This window comes from Sinohyriopsis cumingii, chromosome 1 (genome assembly GCF_028554795.1).
Source record: "Sinohyriopsis cumingii isolate HCF-2022 chromosome 1, ASM2855479v2, whole genome shotgun sequence".
Lineage (NCBI taxonomy): Eukaryota > Metazoa > Mollusca > Bivalvia > Unionida > Unionidae > Sinohyriopsis > Sinohyriopsis cumingii.
The window spans coordinates 57538155-57560815 of NC_142961.1; the positions used below are offsets into that span (position 1 = coordinate 57538155).

The 22661-nt window shown below is 36.3% G+C and overlaps 1 protein-coding gene across 6 annotated transcripts in view; it reads left to right on the top strand.

Annotated features, from left to right (window-relative positions):
• Window positions 1–22661, top strand: part of LOC149806924 (uncharacterized) — a 174502-nt gene that overhangs the window by 99787 nt on the left and 52054 nt on the right. For 5 of the 6 annotated variants that reach the window (XM_089959761.1, XM_089959737.1, XM_089959744.1 and 2 more), the window contains 2 exons: window positions 16605–16643; window positions 22299–22325. In XM_089959761.1, coding sequence (XP_089815887.1) covers window positions 16605–16643; window positions 22299–22325 — 66 coding nt within the window. The remainder of the gene's footprint in view (window positions 1–16604; window positions 16644–22298; window positions 22326–22661) is intronic. The other variant, XM_089959754.1, reaches the window with a different exon arrangement.

The window sequence follows — 22661 nt, forward strand, 5'->3', positions numbered from 1 at the left end:
GGAACAATTGAGCAGGTTGTATATGGCGACGAAAAAGATCCAGATGCTAGAAAACGTGGAATCTTTCCTATGTTGAAAGGTATTGAGGATCAATCACGAACATTACCCGAGCGATTAGCAATAGCAGCAGCGGCGCAACAACTTGCAATTACTGATGGAGGAAAACCTGGAGATGGAAAACCGGGAGGAAGAAAAATCTCAATGATAAAAGGGAAGTTTAATATCGATAATTTAAGAGAAAATTTCACCGATGAGGGATGGGAAATAATATCGCAGCCCCTCTCGACATTGTATAATATAGATGAGATTGGCCAATTTGCGGAGGAATATTTTAGTGGTCGAACTGAATATTTGACTGCAGTGGGGAAAAAAAGATATGCAACTCGCGATAGTTGGTATGATATGGTATATAAAATTTACACACAAACAACATCAATAAGGAAGACAACGGATCCGCGTTACAGAAGGTTTTTAGGAACAGCAAGAGATACACAAAGAGATATTGCACAAAGGGAGAAAGACAGAAAACAACAGGAGAAAGACAGAAAACAACAGGAAAAAGAAGAAAGAAAACAACTGGAAAAAGAAAGAAAACAACAGGAGAAGAAGGAAAAAACTAAAAAACGAGGGAGAAAAGAAACACCACAGGAAGATATTCAACCACAGGAGCCAATATTTCAACCAGAGGAATTAGGAGCTAGACCAAAAGAGAGAACTCCGCCTCAGAAAAAAGAAAGAAAATCGAAAAAGAAAAAAGATCAGAGTGATGAACCGATAATTGTTCCCGAACATGTATCATCACCGGCTATTAGTGTGTTTAAAATTAATCCTAGAATATCTGCTGAAAATTATTTGGATGAAAACATGTTGCATTTAACTCGCAACTATGATTCAACAGTTCAAATGGCTGCGGATAATTCTCCGGAAAATAAAAGATTACTTTTGCGAAAAGATATTGATGTTGATAAAATTGAGGAAATTGATTGGCTAGCAATGATGTATTTTGGTAGTATAGAAAAACCAGTAAAATATGGTGATGAAAATTTTAGAAAATTTTCATCAGATGTTATTCAATATAGACTTGAGGGTGCAAAAAAGACAATTTCGCCACCTAGAAGTAAAAGTTCATCACCTAAAGATAAAGGTTCACCGCCTAAAAGTGATAGTCCTGAATCATTTTCCTTTGATCCTCACCACTCTCCTCTTTTCTCTCCTACATTATATCCAAGGGAACCTTCTGCATTCCCCTCTTGGAGACCCCCACCTGTGGAACCAACAGCGTCAAACTACAGGGGTCCCACTGAAAAACCATTAAGATGGGGAATTCACCCCGGGGAGGGTGCAACACTTAGGGGCGGTACCCCTTCACCTCCACTAGAACAATATTCACCAGGGACGTCGTCAGGGACATCGCCGGGATCACCATCAGAGGAGAAGAAATCTTCAACGCCGTCAGACGATTTATTCTACGTAACGCCATTGGAATCTCCAGAATCACACACAGGAAGTGGATATTCAGTTTGTCCCGATAGTGTTGTCAACGATGTATCTCGTCTTGAAGTATTAATCGGAGGAAAGCGAGCAGGAAATAATTCCCGTGAGATAGTCAACGAAGCATCAGATATTTGTCAGCGATTATTCCGTGGTGGTATCATCGATTCTCACATTTACAAGGAGTTTGTCGATGAACTCATCGATTAAATCAACACAATTGAAATAATATGATTATTCACAAACATCAACGCAGACCTAATCAGGTCCGCATAGTAAACTCTCGATTGCCAGTATACAAATATATTCACGGTAATGGATTCGGCGATATCGTTGGAAGTCTTGTCACGCGAGTAATACCTAAAATTGGACCAATGGTAAAACAACTAGGATTGAAAGCGATAGGAAAGATAGGTGAGACTGCTGTTTCTGGTATCGGTAATTTGGCCAGTAAAGGCTTCAACGCTATCAAAAATAAAATATTAAGTTTAGTACGTAAAAAGCAACCTGTTAAATTACCCATTACCAGAGAAATGCCACCTGAAGTCAGTAAAGCCATAAATGATGCGGCAAATAAAAAAATAAATGATCTAGCACAGGAAGCTGCTATAACAAATCTGGCGCAGGAAGTTGCTAAAACAAATCTAGCGCAGGAAGTTGCTAATACAAATCTCGCAAATGAAGTTGCTAAGACAAATCTAGCAAATACAAGTTTTGTTTCCGGTAGTGGTCTTCGTTTTAGACGATATTATTAATAATAAATGTTCGCACAAGTGTCAAATGAAGTATTTGACATGGATGAACCCGTAGGCAGGGACACATCAGTGCGAGATTTTCAGTATTTCTCGTACGATGTAGTTGAGCCAAATGCTCCTGGTCGCAGGGAAATGCAAGTTCACGATACAACAAGATATTTTCTTCCATCTGAGGCTTATATTGAATTTGTTGGGAGAATTGTAAAAACCGACAATACCAACTTTGGAGCAAATTTTAAAGTTGGATTGGTCAATAACGGCATTATGGCATTATTCAAGAGCGCCACTTACATGATCGATGGAAGAGAGATTGAAGCAATTACGAACAATGTTGATATAGCAACGACGATCATAGGACTAGCAAGATACTCTGATGATTTTACCAGATCAGCCGGCCCTAGTATGATGTTCGCCAAGGATAACTCTGATCATGCTGATCATAATTCATTTGTCATTAGACGACCGCATGAGCACACTGCCGCTGCCAATATTGCTGACGTCGAAGCTGTGATAATTAACACTAATGACGAATACAATCTTGGATTTGCCACACGAAAAAAAATGTTAATTGGGGGTGAACGAAGATTTTCCTGTGCAATTCCATTATCTCACATTTTTGGATTTTGCAGGCATTTCAGAAAAGTTATTTACGGAGCGAAGCATACGATATCTTTTGTTCGAGATGCAAATGATGATAGGGCCATCTGGCGAGAAGCTGGTGCAGCCGCTGATATTGGTAAAATTGTCCTTGAAAGAATTACCTTGTGGATGCCAGCAATAGTTCCATCAATGATCGTAGAAGAAAAATTATTATCATTTATGAATCAAGGAGGAAAATCCATCATGTCTTGGCTGACAACGATGACCGACTCCACTGATAATGTTAATATTAACGGAATATTTACCTGGCGAATTGCTTCACAGCAGGGCTCTTCGGCACCTAGACACATCTTTGTTGCTCTACAAAACATGAATAGAAATGATCAACTGCATAGTCACATGGTATTTGATCAATTCGAGGCAACAAACGTTTCACTGAGAATAAACGGTCAGCAGGAGCCATCCGAGGAAATAGCCATCGATTTTCCCCAATATACTACGGCACGCGCGTATCATCGCTTGCTAAGTTTTATGGGTCGTGATCAAAATATTGATACCGGATTGCAAATATCACAGTTAGATTTTAATACTCTCTATCCCATCTATTACTTTTCCCTGGAACATCTCGATTTGGTAAAGCAGTCTGTCGTTGATATTCATTTCAAAGCCAGAATTAACACAGGAGGAGGAAATGCAAGAGCAATTGCAGTTATTCTCAGTGATAGAACGATGATTCTAGAAGGCATCAGTGGTAGAATGAGAGTCATCGATGCACCCGTAGAGAACATGTGATAAATTCTAAATTTAGATTAAGTGATTATTAATATGCCATACGATCACGTCAGTGTAACTCTGACCCCCGGTCAGGTGAAAAAACTTCATGCAGCAACAACAGCGCGACGAGGTTTAAGTTTAACCTTAAAAAGTAATCAACTTCACGGTGGACCTAACAAACTATCGTTAACTAAAAATCAACACGGACATTTCACCAGAGCCAGATCAGCAAATACTGGTATTCGCCTGAATCTCTCGATAGGAGCAATCAGAGATATGATCAAAGTAGGTGGTATTTTTCCATTGGCTGCGCTTATACCCGCGTTAATAGCAGGCGCAAAGGCAGTAGGATTAGGTGCACTTGGTGGGATAGGTTCCGCAATAGCAGGAAAAGTTGTTGGAAGAGGATATCGTAAAAAAAAGGGAGGATTTATCTCCCCCTTCTCTCTTCTAGCAAAATTGATGCAGACGCAACAAGGATCCGGCCTTTACCTAAGACGACCCCCGTACGGATCCGGTCTAAGTCGAGCCTACCAGCCTCAAATTTAGATTTAATAAGTGAAGCAAAAAAAAAGAAAATAAAATTTTTCAGAGGCGTATTTATGCGAGATCAACTACCAGATAAACCAAATCCCACTGAGACAGGAATAATAAATCTCGATAAAAATTCCGGTCCTGGCACTCACTGGGTTGCTTACGCGATTAATCCTCGCGAAGTTATTTACTTCGACTCATACGGATTAGCACCGCCAAATGAATTTATCAAATATGTGTCAAAACTAAAACTTCCGGTTTGGTATTCAACACTTCCAACACAAACACTAGTAGATCCACCAATATGCGGCCGGGAGACAATTAACGTCCTTGATGCAATTTCAAAATCATCTCGTCCTTTTCGCAAAATTTTATTTGAATATACCGTAGATAAATATCATGGTTGACATTTACGGTAGGTCTCTCTTTAGGAAAGAAAAAAAAGATGCAGTCGACATCGATACATCAAAGTTTGCAACCAAGAGCGATATTAACAATCTTTTATCGCTGTCAGAAGTTGATCCTGGCGAAGTTGCTGTATTTCAAAATGCAGAAGGGCGATTACAAACTAGTAACGTTAAAATAACTGATATAATCAAGCGAGACGAATACCGCGATCACATTAGTCAATTTACTCGCCAATCGGAGATGGTATTAAAATCTATTGCTGATATCGCCGATATTATAGCAAAATTATCCCTGAAGGCCGATAAAGCATTACACGACGATCTTCAGGATAGAATGACAAAAAGACTTAATAGGCTAAATAACGACCTTAAAAAACTTGACGATGCTTTAGATAAATTTAGCAAAAAATTTGACGAGAATATAAAAACATCCAGTGATACTTCCTCCGCCGCAAACGAACTAGCAAATAAGAAAGCCGATGACGATCTTAGCGAGAAAATAAAAAAAATCAACGAGGAAATTACTAATATTCTTGCCGAAATTAACGAAGTAAATATCTCGATGAGTCAGAAAATCGATAAAACATCACATGACGATCTTAGCGAGAAAATAAAAAAAATCAACGAGGAAATTACTAATATTCTTGCCAAAATTAACGAAGTAAATATCTCGATGGGTCAGAAACCATCGATCGACGATCTCAGCAAAAAAATCAACGAGGAAATTATTAAACTCGGCGATGTTGTTGTTCCTGAATTTACCAAGGGGATTAACGTGATGCAAGGACAAATAGATGAGAAAATAAAATCCATCAACGATAAAATTAACACAGTACATGAATTGACGCGTCAAAAGTTAGATATATCAACGTACGACGGAGAAATTCGAGATTTAAACACGAAACTTCTTGCTGCAACAGCAAAGATTGACCAATCCGTCGATAAAACTGGTCACGCCACTGACGTAAAGCAATTAGGTAGGGAAATTATCGAAACAACCACAAAAATTAACAATATCAACACAAAAATATCGTCATTGAATATCCCAAGATTGTCGAAATTTTATGTGCCAGATCATTTGATAGACAGAATTATACGATGCAATCTAACATTTGTGTTAACCATAAATAATCTTACCTGGACACCCCAGAATGACACATTTAGCTTTACCGCGCCAATTGCTGGCGTATATCGAGCACATATTATCTCCGATATAAAATTTAAGGTACAACCGGATCAGAATAATAAAATTTATGAATTCTGCCCTGGATTTTTTATTATTTCGTTAAGTGAATATGGCAATCCAACATTCACGCTAGAACCGCCAGATAGAACCACCATGGGACCGGTGAAGTATTTTGCAATTTTCGAATTTTTATCCGAATATAGGCAGTAATTCCGCAATTGTTATCGTAGATTAATAAATGACCGCATCGGATTACCGTTACAATCAAGCTCGCCTATGGCAGGATTCACTAAAAAAACAACTTGACGATTATCAAACAAAAATAAATAAATACCAGCGCAAATTAGTTATCATTGACGTTGCAGTGTACGCGGTATCGGCCGTGGTTGTTGGTGCAGGAATAATATTATCCGCGGTAACAATGATAGCGCCAATTGCAGCAACAATAATAATCTCGTCAACAACAGCAATCGCGGGTGTTCTAAATATCATCGCGAAAAAAATAGCTTCGTGCACAAGTGAGAAATTATCTTCGTACAAAAGTAAACTAACTAAAGTTAGTGACGCGTACTCGAAGTTATCATTGTTACTTTCTGAGAGTCTCAACGATGGTATTATATCCGATCTAGAATTTTCTTCAATGATTAGTATTTACTCGGAGATTGAACAAATGAATATTAATAATGTCCGAGTTAGCCCAGATCGTGACAAACACGACACCACCAACAACAACGTTAATATCGCTAAGTTCAACGAAACCAGAGTTTAGCATTAATTTCTCAACACCAATTAACGTCAACGAAATTGCATTAACACAGTTGCGTGTCTACAATAGCTGGCCCAATGTTAGATCGAAATCATTTGGTAATTTGATGCCAAATAATTCACTTGTTTTTGCAAATAAAAATAAACCCGATGGAACACCCGATTGGATCGTTGTTGGTATACCAACGGGCAGTTATGAAATTGATCAACTGAATAATGAGTTTACCACTAGAATATCAAATTTAACCGGCGATGCTACTCCGGGAATAAAGATATCTTCACATGATCCAACACTATCGTCAATGATAGAAGTGAAATCACCGTACGTGGTAGATATTTACCAATCATCGATTAGAAATATATTAGGTTGGCCCGAGGTTGCACCTCTGATAAAACCAAAGAAATCGGATGTTATTATTCCAGGTTGGTATGATGAAACCCTTCCAGAAATACCGGAACCAAAAAAGGAAGATTTTACAACCAACGAAGGATGGTATGGAGATATAAAACACAAACCTCTGATCCACAGCGCCATCAATCTCATGAATAACCACAAAATTAACCTAGTAATGTTCGCTTTCACTTTTATTAACGAAAGAATTCTCTCGTGGTTACCTCTTCCTAAAATCCCCCCAGATGTGAAAATCTTCGACGCTACCCACATTAACAGGATAATAGCCCCCATAGACGGTATCTTGGTAAGAAGAACTCTAGACGAGTTTATTCAAGAACACGAATTACAATTAAATTTATTGCGAGGATCATTTCATGAATGCATCCTAAATAAATCTAGTTCATGTAGCGAAATTATAAAGCACGTGAAAATTTTAAATCAACTTGCGAATGATATTGAATATTATCATGATATGTTTATTCGGGCGATAGTCGACGATATATCAATTGCCGACTATGTTCTTCCTATTAGCAAATTCGAGTTGATCAAGAACTCGGGTGAGAAACAAAAATTCATGAGAGTATTTGAATTAACCGAGGAAACACTGCCAAAATTTAAATTTCCCAATTCTGATTTTGATGCGATGAGAAAATCCGTCACTGATACCATTGATGATTTATTTCCGAAATTACATGCCGCATGGACCAAAAAAGTACATTCAGAATTGATTCTTAAACACAATAACGATCCTGACAAAGGTGGACGGCACATATCGCCGGGTATCGTTAATATAACGGAAGTTATCGCGATTTATCTTCACGCGGATGTTGTCGAGGGTAGTTACAATGTTGATTCGTCAGTGTCGAATCAAGCGAATCAGGGTTTTATATTGTATTCATTTTCACCTAGCGCATCTCCCGGTTATTTGATAATCAAGGAGCCAATGAATCCGTTTTACCTGCGATGTCATAATCGATTTTTATCAAGAATAAATTTCAAATTAACGGATCAGAAAGGAAATTTACTTGATATACGAGGAGAAACTGTAAGTATCAATCTTTTGGTGAAATCGTGAGAATCTCTGATTTTTAAATCGCAAGTGAATTTGTTAAATCTATCTCCCAGGAAAAAATGGGCGAAAAAAATAAATAAAATCCAGGGAAATTTTCAAAATTAATCTTTTTTTTTTGTTTTGCGGAGATATTCAATTATTCTTCGTCACTCTCCGAATCAAATATTATTGGTACATAGGAGAATTTGATCCACGAATCAGCATCATAAGAAAATGTTGCGTTGTATTTTCCTTCTGCCACTCGTTTTACTGAATGCGAGTCAATAACGAAATATTTTGCTGCTGCAGACATCGATGTAAACGCGATTTCCTCACCTGTTGCTTGATTCACTGATTTAACAGTCCTCGAATAATTAGGAAATCCACGGTTATTACCAAATCTTGAATTTTCACTCTGGGTTACCGCGCGCAGATTGGAAAGTTTATTGTTAAGTTTATTACCGTCAATGTGGTCGATAACAAGTCCTCTCTCTATTGGTCCTTTGTAGCATTCGAATATAAATCTATGATTCGAATAACATTCTGTTCTTTCATTTCTTTTATGGACTGTAAATTTGAGATATCCCGAATTACAAATACTACCAACACGTTTCTTTGTTTTGATGTTTCTGACATTACCATCCTCAGATGCTTCGTAACCTTCGATGATGGGATGCGATTTATATTCACTCATGGGAATCATTGATTTCATTTCCATATATGATATTCTCTTTGTTTAAATCGAAATTTGCTTTGAAACGATTAATATAATCTTCTTCGCATTTTATTACCGAGGAGGATCTTTTTTCATAATATCTCCGTAACTCACGATATTTTTTCCCTCCACAGGAGAAACATAATCTTGTCTTTCCTCGAATGCCAACTTGACAAACTAAACATCGCTGTGGTCCTTTGTTACCTCGTCGAATTTCGTATATATGAGCGCCACAATATTCACCTCTGCAGGATTTGTTACATGATTTTGTTGATCCAACTGTTATCCACGCGCATTGCTTCATTATATTTAGATATTTGTCTAAAATATAATAATGGATATATTTGATCTTGATGAGGCAGAATATATCATTCCTGAAGTTGATAGTGCGAAGAAGGAATTTTTCGATGATGGAGCGATTCATGTTTGGTCAACTTGGAAAACTAATTTTGTTAATGCTACGATGAATCTAGAGCGAGCGAAAAAGATAATCGAACATATAAAAAACTCACACAAAGAAGAGAGATTTATTTTCGGAATAAAATTTATTGCACAAATGCCCGATGACATTTGGATTATTCGTGATAAACGAGATCCAGTACGTGGCGGTAAGAAAAATGTTGTTCTTGATAAAAATTCAAAACCAGGATTGCTGCTGGGGATTGATGGTCCTTATTATGCTAGGGCGTATCCTTCTAGTGCTGTTGTTTATGGAATTTATCGGCTGAATAATAATCCTGATATGAAAAACCTACCTGCGATGAGGGAATCTCCGATAATAAATTGTGTAGCTGAACGAGTTATCGAGCATATGAGGAATGCCCGTCGTGGATCTGGTCTGACTCAATTGAGATTGGATAAAATTAATTCATGGGCAAAGACAGTTACTGATGGCGCATCAATCGATGATGTTGCTGCGTTAAGTAAGAAACTTAAATTTCCTATTACGGTTAAAACACTATCGGGTGAAATATTATATTCATCGCCGTATAATTCTCGAGGAACACCAATCGAAATTGTTGATCATAATTCACATGCGTGGAGTCAGTCGGTAATGATATTCCCGCGAGATCGTGTTGTTAAGTTTTATCCCGTGGAATCCAAAGATAGTTCCGATGCAATGTTTAGATATATCAAACTATTAGCCAAGTCCGATCCAATATCGATTTGGTTATTTTCTAGCGAAGAAAGATACGATCAATTTATCTTACCACGCGGAGATATTTACCGAGATGAAATATTACATGAATCGATGAAAAATATCGCGGAGAAGTATTCGTCAAATCCAGATCGATTACTGACAAATTGCTTTACCATTTCGTCTGTTGCTGCTCATGCTGCTAGAGAAAGAAATTCGTGGAAACCTACAAGAAATGAATTTCTTAATGATATTCAACTTAGCTGTATCGAATACGGCCATGGAGGATTATGGAATACCAAATATTATTTCGAAGATATGATTTCCGTTGATATGAGCGCATGCTATCCTGGAAGTTTTCTCGGATATGGCGATTGTGCGGATTACTTTGCTAAATTCGGTCATCCTACCAACGAGATGACGAGAGTTGCAATTAACGGACCATTACCTGATTTTGTTATGACAGGATTCGCTTATGTTACTTCATTCGAACTTGCTGAAAATTTGCATAAAATTTGTTATATTTGGTTTGGTCGGCATTTATCTCAGCGAAGATGGGTCCCTACGGTATTGTTGAGATATATGTTGGATTCGTCGATGTTAATATCATTGACGGTAAGTGAAGCAATTATATCGTATAGAAAGCAGACCGAGGTGTGGTTACCCACGGATTGTGAGAACGCGAAAGATATTGGAAGAAAAATAATTGGTAAATTTACTCAAGGAGGATCAGTTGATCATAAACATCGCCACGCTAGGTTATTTATCAATGATGCTGAGATGGATTTTATTATTGCCGATACAGTATCGCGTGGAATATTTTGCAACAGAGAAAATATTATTATTGATGGAACGAAGTTAGGTACAGTGATAACTTATCTCGATGGAGAATCCGCGCAGTATACTCATTTAAGATCATCAATGCTCGCTTATGTGAGTATCAATTTGCTGTCAATGATAAATAAATTTTCTGATATCGCGGTAAGGGTTGCAACGGATTCATTTTATATCGATAAGAAATTCCAGTGTAGGTTGGAGAATTTAATTACCGATGGTTCTTGGGGAACTTGGAGAATAAAAAACGAGGATATTCTAGATTATTGTGAGGACGCGGATGTAGAAGATTGCGATAAATTTCATAAAGATAAATGCGATGAAGTATCAACAGCAGTATCTGCGTTTGATCCAATTTCACGAAACAAATTCGTTTACCTAAATGGTCCTGGTGGTAGTGGTAAAACAACACGAGCAATAAACTTATTTTCAAAATCTGATATGATCGTGTTGACTCCAACTCATAGATTAGCGCGAGAAATAAAACAACGTGGTGTTAATTCTTGTACTTATCACAGTTATTTCAAATATAGTGGTGGATTGTGGGATTCAGCTCGAATGGGAAACAAATATATCAACAAGATTATAATATTTGATGAAATTTGCACGGTAAATTTAGTTGTGTTAAAATTATTCCTGGGTTGGCTAGAAGAAAAAAATACCGCTGTAATAATGTGCGGCGATCATGGGCAACCTGATCCTATTGATGGTGAATCTCCTCACAGGTGGCTTAGAAATTTTGTAGATTATTATGAAGAAATTGACGCTGATTATAGATCTAATGATATTTTACTGACCGAGTTTAAAAAAATGATTCGGTTGCAACCTAATAAGTTTCAATGTGATGTGATGAGAAAAATAATTGATGAGACTTCGATGGATAATTTTCTAATTTTGTGGCGTCCGGATCATTTGATCGTTGCTAGTAGGAAAATTATTCGCGATGCTATTCAGAAAATATTATTTAAACTTCACTGTGAGAAATTTCCAACATTGCAGGTTCCGTTGTGCTATAGGCCAGCTGATACTAGAAAACAAAATATTAATGTTACTTTGCCATGCGGAGAAGAAAAAATAATGGTTTTAAATGATATTATTTTCGTTGATATTAATCTTGTCAATGATGCGATAAACGCAGAAAGATCGCCGTGGAAACTCGGATACGCAGCAACAATTCACTCGTCACAGGGATTAACAGTAGATGGTCAAGTTTGGATTGTCGATGATAGAATTTCCTGGTCGAATTTAGTTTATCTGGCAGTTTCTCGAGTAAGAAAATTATCTCAGTTGGGTAGGATTAGATTTCACATTAACGAAGATGGTGGTAATTGAGTATCATTTGGAATTACTTGTAGTTCTTCTTTGGTAAATCCTCGTTGCGGTGCTAATGAATCTAGAAAATAAATTGCTGGTCTTCCTGATGATCTTGTTACTGCCGATATTTTATGTGTCGTAACACTCCAGTTTGGATCAGTTGCTCTTTTTCTGCCACCCTCGGCTTCTCCCTCCTTATATAAATATCTGACCGTGACGCTACCTAACACAGGTGGAATAGTAGAATTTCGCTTTAGTGGTATTTTTGTCTTTGTAATTGCAATTGCGGGTTTCATTGATATCGTTCGTGTTACTTCGTTATTTAGCGCATTAATCACGTGAGGTAATCTTGTTACCCAATCGCGAGATCGTTTATCTTGAATAAATTCTCTCGCGTACTGATATCCGAATAATCGTTCTGCAAGAGTTTTATTGAATCTCTCAACGATAGCTTGATTGTGATGAACACCTACAATACCGCGACGGATTTTAACATTATTCTTTTTCATCAGTGAAGTAACCGCGCCAAGAAATTCTCGACCTGGATCAACCTGGAGAAGCTTTGGCCATGTTAATGGAGATCGTGAATAAATTTCGCTAAACGCCTTAGCAATATCTGTTGCTGTTTTATTCGATAACGGTTCCGCTTCCTTGTATCTGCTAGCGATATCAACAACCGTCAGAACATATTTGTATATAACTCCGTCGACGGTATCGTAAGGAAGAAACATAAGATCAGCCTGATGGACTTCATTAGGGACACTGACAGAGAAACTCGCATATGATATTTTCTTAGGCGGAGGAAGATAAATTTGCCAAACTGCTTGCCTCGATAGCCACGATTCAGCGACAGATTGCTTTACTTTTGCTGCCTTAGCAAGTTTGGCTATTGCTGATTTTCCTTTCCAAAATCCTCGCGGAGAATAATATATTTGCTCCATTATAAATTACCAGCACCTAGTACTAATTTACCTTTCATTGCTCCTTTTATCAACCAAGTTGCCAATTTCTCTTTGAAATTTTTATCAGGAATAGCATCTATTGCGTGAATTAATTTAATATCAGCGAGATGTCTTTGTTGTAAATCTCCGCTGCGATATGCAAGATCGTGATAGTAGCATGCGTTATCGATAGCGTTTACTGGATCCTCGCCAGGATTTGGTTGATTATTATCGTTAAGTCTTATATCTAGCCTTGTACCAGGTCCGCAGTAATTATATCCTGGTAAATGTTTCTCTCCGGGATATTTCGCCCAAGGAGCTCCAGGCAGATTTGTTAAGGAGGTTGCGATGTCTCCTCCGGTTCTACTTTTTTTTTTACAAATCTAAACTTAATTGTCTTACAAACTTCACATTCTCCCTTAATTGCATTCCTGTTGTTGCGTGTAACGACTTCGATTGGATTTATCGTAGCAGTTCGAGTGCGACACTTAACACAATATGAATCCATAATATTCTAATAACATGAATGTAATTGATTTTTCAGCCACAAAGAAACGCGAGCAAGTAAAGCACACCGAGGCATTACCAAATTCGATTAGAATGATAATTATTGGACCATCTGGTTCTGGAAAAACGCAATTGTTGCTAAATTTGATTATGCGATGGTTAAAATGGGACAAATTGTATTTGATTGCACCATCTGTTGATGATCAGCGATGTTATAAAGTACTAAAGGAATTTAGCGATAAAACTGAGGATGGCACAATAGAATTTATAACGGATATCAATGAAACTCCATCAGTGGAAAATTTAGACGGTGATACTAATAATCTTGTTGTTTTCGATGATGTGATGCTGGATAAGCAAACTAACCCAGCTAGGATATTCTCGCGTGGCCGACATAAGAACACCGATGTGATTTACGTGACGCAACGATATACGCAAATTCCAAAGGTAATTAGAGATAATTGTAATATTTTATCGGTTTTCAATGGCGTTGATACTCACACGCTGAGGAATATCCATCAAACTTGGTGCAATGGCGATATGGACATAAATAAGTTTAAAAATTTCTTTAGTCACGCTCAGGCGACACCACACGGTTTTGTCACGATTAATCTTCATGATCCGCGCAGTAGATATCGAGTTGGTCTTGATCAAATTTACTCATAAAATTACAACCCAAATTCAATTACGGCAAATAAATTTTACAATACCCCCCCCAAAAATTGCTGTTTTTTTTTATGCCTAAAAATGCACTTTGGGTTGAAATTTTGCGGATTAATTTGCGTAGGAGGCTTTATTTCTGCTTTCTGAGGCTTCTACGGAGAAATGTTTGATAGGAGGGTTAAATTTATCTGAGCCACCTGGTCTGTACGACTTCCCTGCTGCTGTCACCCCTAGGTGCAATATAGAATTTAGTATGAATTTTATTAGAATTTGATCAGTCACCCCTAGGTGTAATATAGAATTTAGTATGAATTTGATTAGAATTTGATCAGTCACCCCTAGGTGCAATATAGAATTTAGTATGAATTTAATTAGAATTTGATCAGTCACCCCTAGGTGTAATATAGAATTTAGTATGAATTTTATTAGAATTTGATCAGTCACCCCTAGGTGTAATATAGAATTTAGTATGAATTTAATTAGAATTTGATCAGTCACCCCTAGGTGTAATATAGAATTTAGTATGAATTTTATTAGAATTTGATCAGTCACCCCTAGGTGTAATATAGAATTTAGTATGAATTTAATTAGAATTTGATCAGTCACCCCTAGGTGTAATATAGAATTTAGTATGAATTTTATTAGAATTTGATCAGTCACCCCTAGGTGTAATATAGAATTTAGTATGAATTTAATTAGAATTTGATCAGTCACCCTTAGGTGCAATATAGAATTTAGTATGAATTTTATTAGAATTTGATCAGTCACCCCTAGGTGTAATATAGAATTTAGTATGAATTTAATTAGAATTTGGTCAGTCACCCCTAGGTGCAATATAGAATTTAGTATGAATTTAATTAGAATTTGATCAGTCACCCTTAGGTGCAATATAGAATTTAGTATGAATTTTATTAGAATTTGATCAGTCACCCCTAGGTGTAATATAGAATTTAGTATGAATTTAATTAGAATTTGGTCAGTCACCCCTAGGTGCAATATAGAATTTAGTATGAATTTTATTAGAATTTGACCAGTAACCCATAGATATAATACAGAAAATTTTAATGAAATTTTGTTAGCATTTGACCATTCACAATATGTGCAATTTATAATTTTTTATAAATTTATTAGATTTACACCTATTAATGAAATATGGAAGGCAGTATGAACAGATTTCTGGAACAGGGGAATGGGAATCTAGGCGATACATTTTCAGTTCTCAATAAGCTGAAGTAAAAATATCTTGCTCAGATTTAAAGCAAATAACACAATATAATATCAATGACGTTAATTGAAAAAATAAATTATCTTGAGGTAAAAGAAAAAGACAATTCAGTACCTTATAGCATTTGAATTTGCTATGTGTATATTAATTGTTTCTTAAGTTGTCATCTAAACATTGTGAATAAAGTGGGATGATAAAGCTTACACTACAGCTGACACCCTGTAAAAGATTCACCTGTACCTTGAGATGAATTGGGTTGTTCCACTTCATGAACTTTACCTATGCAAATTAGCACAATGAGCTCACCCAAGCAGTTTTTAAAGTACTTAACACAGCACACTAGCTTTGATAGATCCCAAATGATGTCATCAGCAGCCATATTTGTGGTATGTTGGCAGATTTACCATTGAGTTTATAAGATGTTTGGAAGCTAAAATAAATTCACTGAATTTCAAGATATTGTTGCAAAACATGCATACATAAACAGAATGCAAATCAGACTTTCCGTTAAAATGTATATTTGTAATTTATAAGTTGATCGTGCTTCAGTGTGCCTTGTTTAGAATGGTGAGTTTTGGTGGTTACATATTGGAGAAACTGCCAGGTTGCCCATCATCCAGGTAAAATTTACTGGAAAAATGCATGTTAGACCATGCTGGCTATTCAAATGTACTTGAAATATGCATGTTAGACCATGCTGGCTATTCAGATGTACTTGAAATATGCATGTTAGACCATGCTGGCTATTCAAATGTACTTGAAATATGCATGTTGGACCATGCTGGCTATTCAAATTTACTTGAAATAAGCATGTTGGACCATGCTGGCTATTCAAATTTACTTGAAGTAAGAATGTTGGACCATGCTGGCTATTCAAATTTACTTGAAGCATGCATGTTAGACCATGCTGGCTATTAAAATGTACTTGAAATAAGCATGTTAGACCATGCTGGCTATTCAGATGTACTTGAAATATGCATGTTAGACCATGCTGGCTATTAAATGTACTTGAAATATGCATGTTGGACCATGCTGGATATTCAAATTTACTTGAAATATGCATGTTGGACCATGCTGGCTATTCAGATTTAATTAGAATGACTGCTTTCAAATATCAGGTGATTAAAATTGTGCCGTCGTTGGATATACTTAAGTTTTTCAATGACTGCATTTCATCACCATGATCATCATCATCATCATCAATCCATCCTCCTCCTCCTCCTCCTCCTCATCATCATCATCATCGATATTATTATTATTAATATTAATATTATTATTATTATTATTATTATTATTATTATTCTCTGCAGCATTGGAGAGGTTACACGAGATTGATAAATCCCATCCAAGTGAGTACATACCTGAGACGGTTGATCTCTTATAATGCCTTGTATGTAAGGATTTAAGTAGAAATAGGTAAAGCATATGGCAACTCAATTATTGTTTATTAATCAGTGTCAAAATAATGGTGACGGGTATACTGGAGTGATATTGTCTGTCTCACTTTTGTTTTTTAATGTTTCCTGAACGCTGTGAAACATGGTATGCTTTTTTATCATTCCAAGATGTTGACATGTAAAAATGGAGAAAGTCAGATCAGAATTTATAGTTAGGTTCATTTTTTATTAAAACCTTTGAGCATCTATCATTTGATACATTCTTCTCCCATTAATTTATCTAGAATTCTTCATGAAACATGGTATCATATGTATGATAACACAATTTGGTGTTTGAAAGATTAGACCGTGTCATGCCATGGGCATTGTTTGAGTTTGACTACAAACTATCAGCCCATCTGTCCATCACTCTCTTCTACAGCTATTTCATGAACATTGGATTTGCATCATGACAGTACTTTTAGAGTGGTCATATTCCTTGTAAGCACTCAGCTTACTGGCAGATCTAGTTTATATGCGGGTACGTGAGGTTAACCCCAATTATCAGAATGTTGACCCAGGTTTTTTTTTAAAAACAGTTTTGTTGCAATTATCAATAGAGGCAAAATTTTAAAACTTGGCAAAATAATTTCACATGAAATGGGAATACCATGAAGGTTATTATTTTTATAAAAATTTATATAAAAAATATTCAGTTATATAGATCTTCAAAACAATTCATTCTAAAACTGATCTCAATGTTAAGAAATACAAAAAGTTTAAAATTTGAAGAACTGCAGAAATTTGTTTCTCTTCTTATGAAACTTACTTTAAAAATACAAAAGAACTTGCTATTATAACATTTAACTATCAACAACAGATTTCATACTTAGGTACACATCTCCCTTGATCTCACACATAATGGAGTGCAAGCAAAGCTACAACATAAGCAAGGGCATGAGTTGTTGAGGTACCTCTGGAAACAAGAAAGAGAGTTGGAAATGGGGGAATATGGTTGGTTGGGGTGGTATCAAATGGTTGAATACTCATTTTATAATTATGTTGGGAGTAATTGTCAGTAAATAGCATTTTTGTAATGAAATTGTTCACTTTTCTGAGTAAATTACCTTTATTTTCAAGATAACCAACCTCCAAAAGACTGTTAAAAACATTACTACAAGAGATTTCAAATCTGTAACCAGCTAACAAAAATATTTGTGTTAATTATTGTCACCTGTCAGCTTTTCAAAAGCCAAGTAGGGAGATTGAATAAAAATATAGAGAGATAGGGACCTAAAATCAGGAGGTTTTTACACAGCATTTTTAAGCAACAGTATCAGCAAATATTGTCCAATCTTCTGGGTCCATACGTGTGAAATTCTCAAAGGATATGCCATTGGCAGCCACATAAACTTTTCGGGGTGGGGGTGGATGGCAAACATATAGTGGTCAGACATTAAATTTTACTGAGTAGGCCTAACATGTTTAAAGGTGAAATGGGGGGGGGCTGGTGCCCCCATTGTGACTTACCATTTTTTCCTGTGACCGCACCTTATTTTCTCCCAGGACATGACACCTGGTCATATTTTGGTCAGCTGTGGCTAAACAGCACGATGGCTAAAGGTTAGACTTAAGTACACAAGCAATAAGGGGCCCCGAGTGGCCGAGTTGTCTAAAGCGCTTACTGTTCCGGATAACTGCCATCTCACCTCTGTCTGCGTGCATTCGAGTCCAAGGCTCGGCTAGCGTGGGTACGTGGGAATGCTGCCAGTAGCTTCTTGTGGGTCGGTGGTTCTTCCCATGGTTTTCCAGGGTTCTTCCTCCACCAGTTATACTGGCCACCATGTATAGCCTATCTTGTGCTGAAAAATGGCATTAAACCCTACAGCAACAACAACACAAGCAATAAAGCTAGGGTGACTAATTAACAGTTAATCCTTATCAATGCATTTATCTTCTGAAAAGGACTGCCCATCCAAACGTACTTCAAAGAAACCATGTTCTGCTGTGTTTGTATGTAAGCACCAGCAATTGATTGACGTGTAAATGATGCCCTATTTGGTTATAACTTACAATGCCTATGACCTTCATTTTAATAAGGTCACAATTTACTGTACATGTGGCAACCGTTTTTGCCATGTTTTATATTCCATCTTTCTTCCTTAGGGTCAACTCATAAGGCACAAGACTATGTTCAGTAAATAACATATTATTCTGAATTAGTTCTTTGGGGGCATATATACTACATGGTATATTTTTTCATTCCTTCTTTTAATATATGTAATCATGTTAATTAAAGTTTATATATTTGTTCAGGAACGCCAGATTTTTTCTGATATGTTTCTTTGGTGGGAATGGTGGAGATGCTGTTTTGCTTGTAGAGAAAGTTACACAGCATTCATGGTTCTCATTCACTGGATAGAAACTAATTGGTGACAGTTTTATTGTTGTGGATTACTTTTTGACTATAGTATTGTTGTAGGGGTTTAAAAAAAATCTGAAATTGATGTGAATAATGTTAAACTTAACATTCTATTTGCTGAAGAGAAATATTTCTAGTGCGTTATTAATTATTTCGTCACAACATTATTCCCAGGTGATAAAAATGAACATGGCTACTCTGGATTGCATATGATATCTCTATTTATGTAGGGTTTTCTTTTAGAAATGAAAATCGACAGACATAATGTAATAATCAGGAGTTAGACTCTGCAAAGAAAGGGAGATATTATGAGATCAGGAGGTAAGTGGAATGACCCCCAAAAAATAGGGAGGATTTTTCTCTTAGCATGAGAGTTGATAAAAGGTATGCTGCTGCTTTTTTGCATGTTCATGAATAATAATAATAATAATAATAATAATGAGGACTTTGTATAGCGCCTAATCTTTAGAAGCTCTAAGCGCTTTACAACATTAGACAACACCTATGAGATAAAAAACATATAATGATATGATTACAAAAACAAACACCATGAAATTAGAAAACATAAAAAACAATGCTGAGAATATTTAAGGTAGGAAACATTAGGTCTTTAAGTTTGCTCTTGTAGTCGAAAAAAGTGAGTTTTGAGAGCACTCTTGAATGGGATCACTGTGTCTTTGTGTCTAAGTTCAGTGGGCAATTCATTCCACGTTGCTGGGCCCTGGTATGCAAAAGAACGTTGTCCATATGACTTTGCAGATATACATTCTAGTGTTGTTCATGTTGATTAAAAACAAAACCAGATTATTTTAAAAAAGATGGAGATTCATTTCGAGAAACAACATTTAAACTTAAGTTTGAATGGGCATGCAGGTTGTATATTTATCTGTAAAATATTTGACAGATGAATAAGTTTGATTTATGGCAAGTAATTTCCACTCATTTTTGAGTAAACCTTCTGTATTGTAACATTTTTGACTCTACAAACCTTTGATTTAAGTTGCTTCTCCATAATGAACCCTATTTATAAGACTTAAGCTTTTCATGCATCAGGTATGTACCCAGTTACTTGGTACTTTTGCTAACCATGGTCACATTTACATGGTCACATTTGCTTGATTTGTAATTGCTATCCTTGGTCACAATTGCATGGTTGTTTTGCTATCCTTGGTCACATTTGCATGATTCTTTTGCTATTGCTGGTCATATTTGCTTGGTTCCCTTGCTCTCCTTGATCTGACATTTGCTTGGTTCCCTTGCTATCCTTGCATGCACAATCACATTTGCTACTTCTCAATCCACTCTGAGCAATAATGTTTTACTTAAGAGATTTATGGGAGGGGTGTTTATTAGCTAAACCTTCATTTCCCAAGTATTCATAGTGTGGGATGTGTAGCCTGTTTTTAACTACTTTTTTTCTTTACCAGGCAATAAAAAGTTGTCATTGCAGGAACTTACTATGAAGTTAGCCATGCTGCTTGCTTTGTTAACTCATTAACCCCTGGTGCCCCATTTAAGCATCAGGAGGTTGTACCCTACTTTCAGTCTCTGTGTCAGGGTCATTTACACTAAGGTGGGTGGTATTACAGAAAACTAGACAGACGTAGCTCTACAATAGTACCAAAAAATCTGGACTTTCAAATTACATTACAAAATACAGAGAGAAAAACATATTTTTGAGACCCGATGTCAATGCACGGATTTTAGAGTTTTTGGCCTCACATCTAAGGCAGACTGGTCTGAACTGCACACAGGCAAGAGAACCTTTGCAGAAAGTGGGATAAGATGTGGATTTGGAGTAAAAAGGGGCCAGGACAGGAAAATGATGGGTCCATTAAGCAAAGAAAGAAAGAAGAAAGAACTTCAACTTTTATCCTTCTGCACATGTGCAAGCAAGATAGCCAATGAAAAATGTTGCTAACACAACTAGACCACAGGCTAAACTAAAATTATTTGAATATATTCAGAAGTTTGCCCCAAAATGTGTTTCCTACTCGCATTTCAGGTGAAAATGACAAAAATCTACAGGATTAATGAGTTAACAAGACAGAGGTGCCAGAATCACTTCACCTTATGAAGAGGAATAGTATTAATTTTGGTGTTAACAGTCACAGTACAAATACACATTCCTTCTTTGCTAAACAATTGAAACCAGGGCACCATGTGATGCCTTTTGTTTTTAAATCCTATCCGTATGACAAAAAATAATGTCGTGGCTTGTTTACAGTACTGTAAACAAGCCAAAACACAATTTTTTGTGTTTTTTGCAATGAACTAAAGTTTTGCAAAATTATGAAACACAGGTATTCATCAGCACAGAATCTCCCTATAAAAAGTTGCTAAAGGCACATTATAAAACTGGAAGTCTGATACTGGTACATCAGTTTTTCAGGTTCATAACACAGGAAATTTTGCTATGTAACAATTGTTTTTACACTGTGTCATGGGTAATACTTTGTAAGATCAGAAGTGGGTATGTATGGAGTGGGTCTGGAGGCTTTCTTGCCACCTCCAGTAAGGAAAAATTTGCATACCACATTATAATCAAGCACATGGCCGATATAATTTTTCTAGCGCTTGATGAATTTGGATCCATGGCCATACTCACTTTACAACAGGAACTGTGTTATCATGAAGGACCTTATAGCGAGGGAGACCTGTAATCATTTATTGATATATTCTTAAAACATAGAGAGCCATCAAAATTTCAATTTAATGTAAACCCCATTTTAAATTTAGTTGTTAATAATTAATGCAGATAGCAAAATGCATGAGTACAAGATGAGTTGCCAGATTTAGGCTATTAACATACATGTACACTGCAAACAGCAAACATAGTTTTAGCAATAATATAGTTGATTTCTCTGTTGCTTGCATAGAAAATTAGAAATTACATTACAAGCCAGCAATTGTTACTACTGACTTTTCAAGGAAATGGTGGTCATTGTGCAATGCTGGCAATCAATTTTGGAACAAAAAGCTAACACAAGAGTCAGGTAGGGGATGCAACTCTTGATAGTTCAGGAATTGTCTATAAACCAACCTGACAATAAATACGGTGGACATGGATGATTTATTGGTTTGGATAATCAGAAAATTTTAGTATAGTAGAGCAGCATTTTGAGGAGCTTCTGGTTCAGATAAATTAATAATTTTGACAACTGTGGTTCATGTTCTCAGTGATTTTCTGTATTTTATATTTTCAGAATGCAATGAAAAAAATGATGACATTGGTAAGTGATGAATTCTTTATTACCATTTCATGACCTGTCAAACTGGATAAATTAGCTAATCATTCCAAACTTTTATTTTTGTATGAACCTTAAATGTGTGCATTTACTTATTTTCCATCGTTCTGGTATCATACAGTAGGCCCATGTAACAAACAATTCAGGGTCCATAAATAATGAAACATTTGTTATAATGAAGTTTTCTCTTTATTTTTGGGTGCTGTCCAGGGTGTGTGGGTGCTCATTATTATAGAGAATTTGTAATTGCAAATTTTATTATAGCGGTTTTTTTTTTACAGAGAGTTTTATTAGACTAAGGTTTATTTTAAGGAGGTTTCT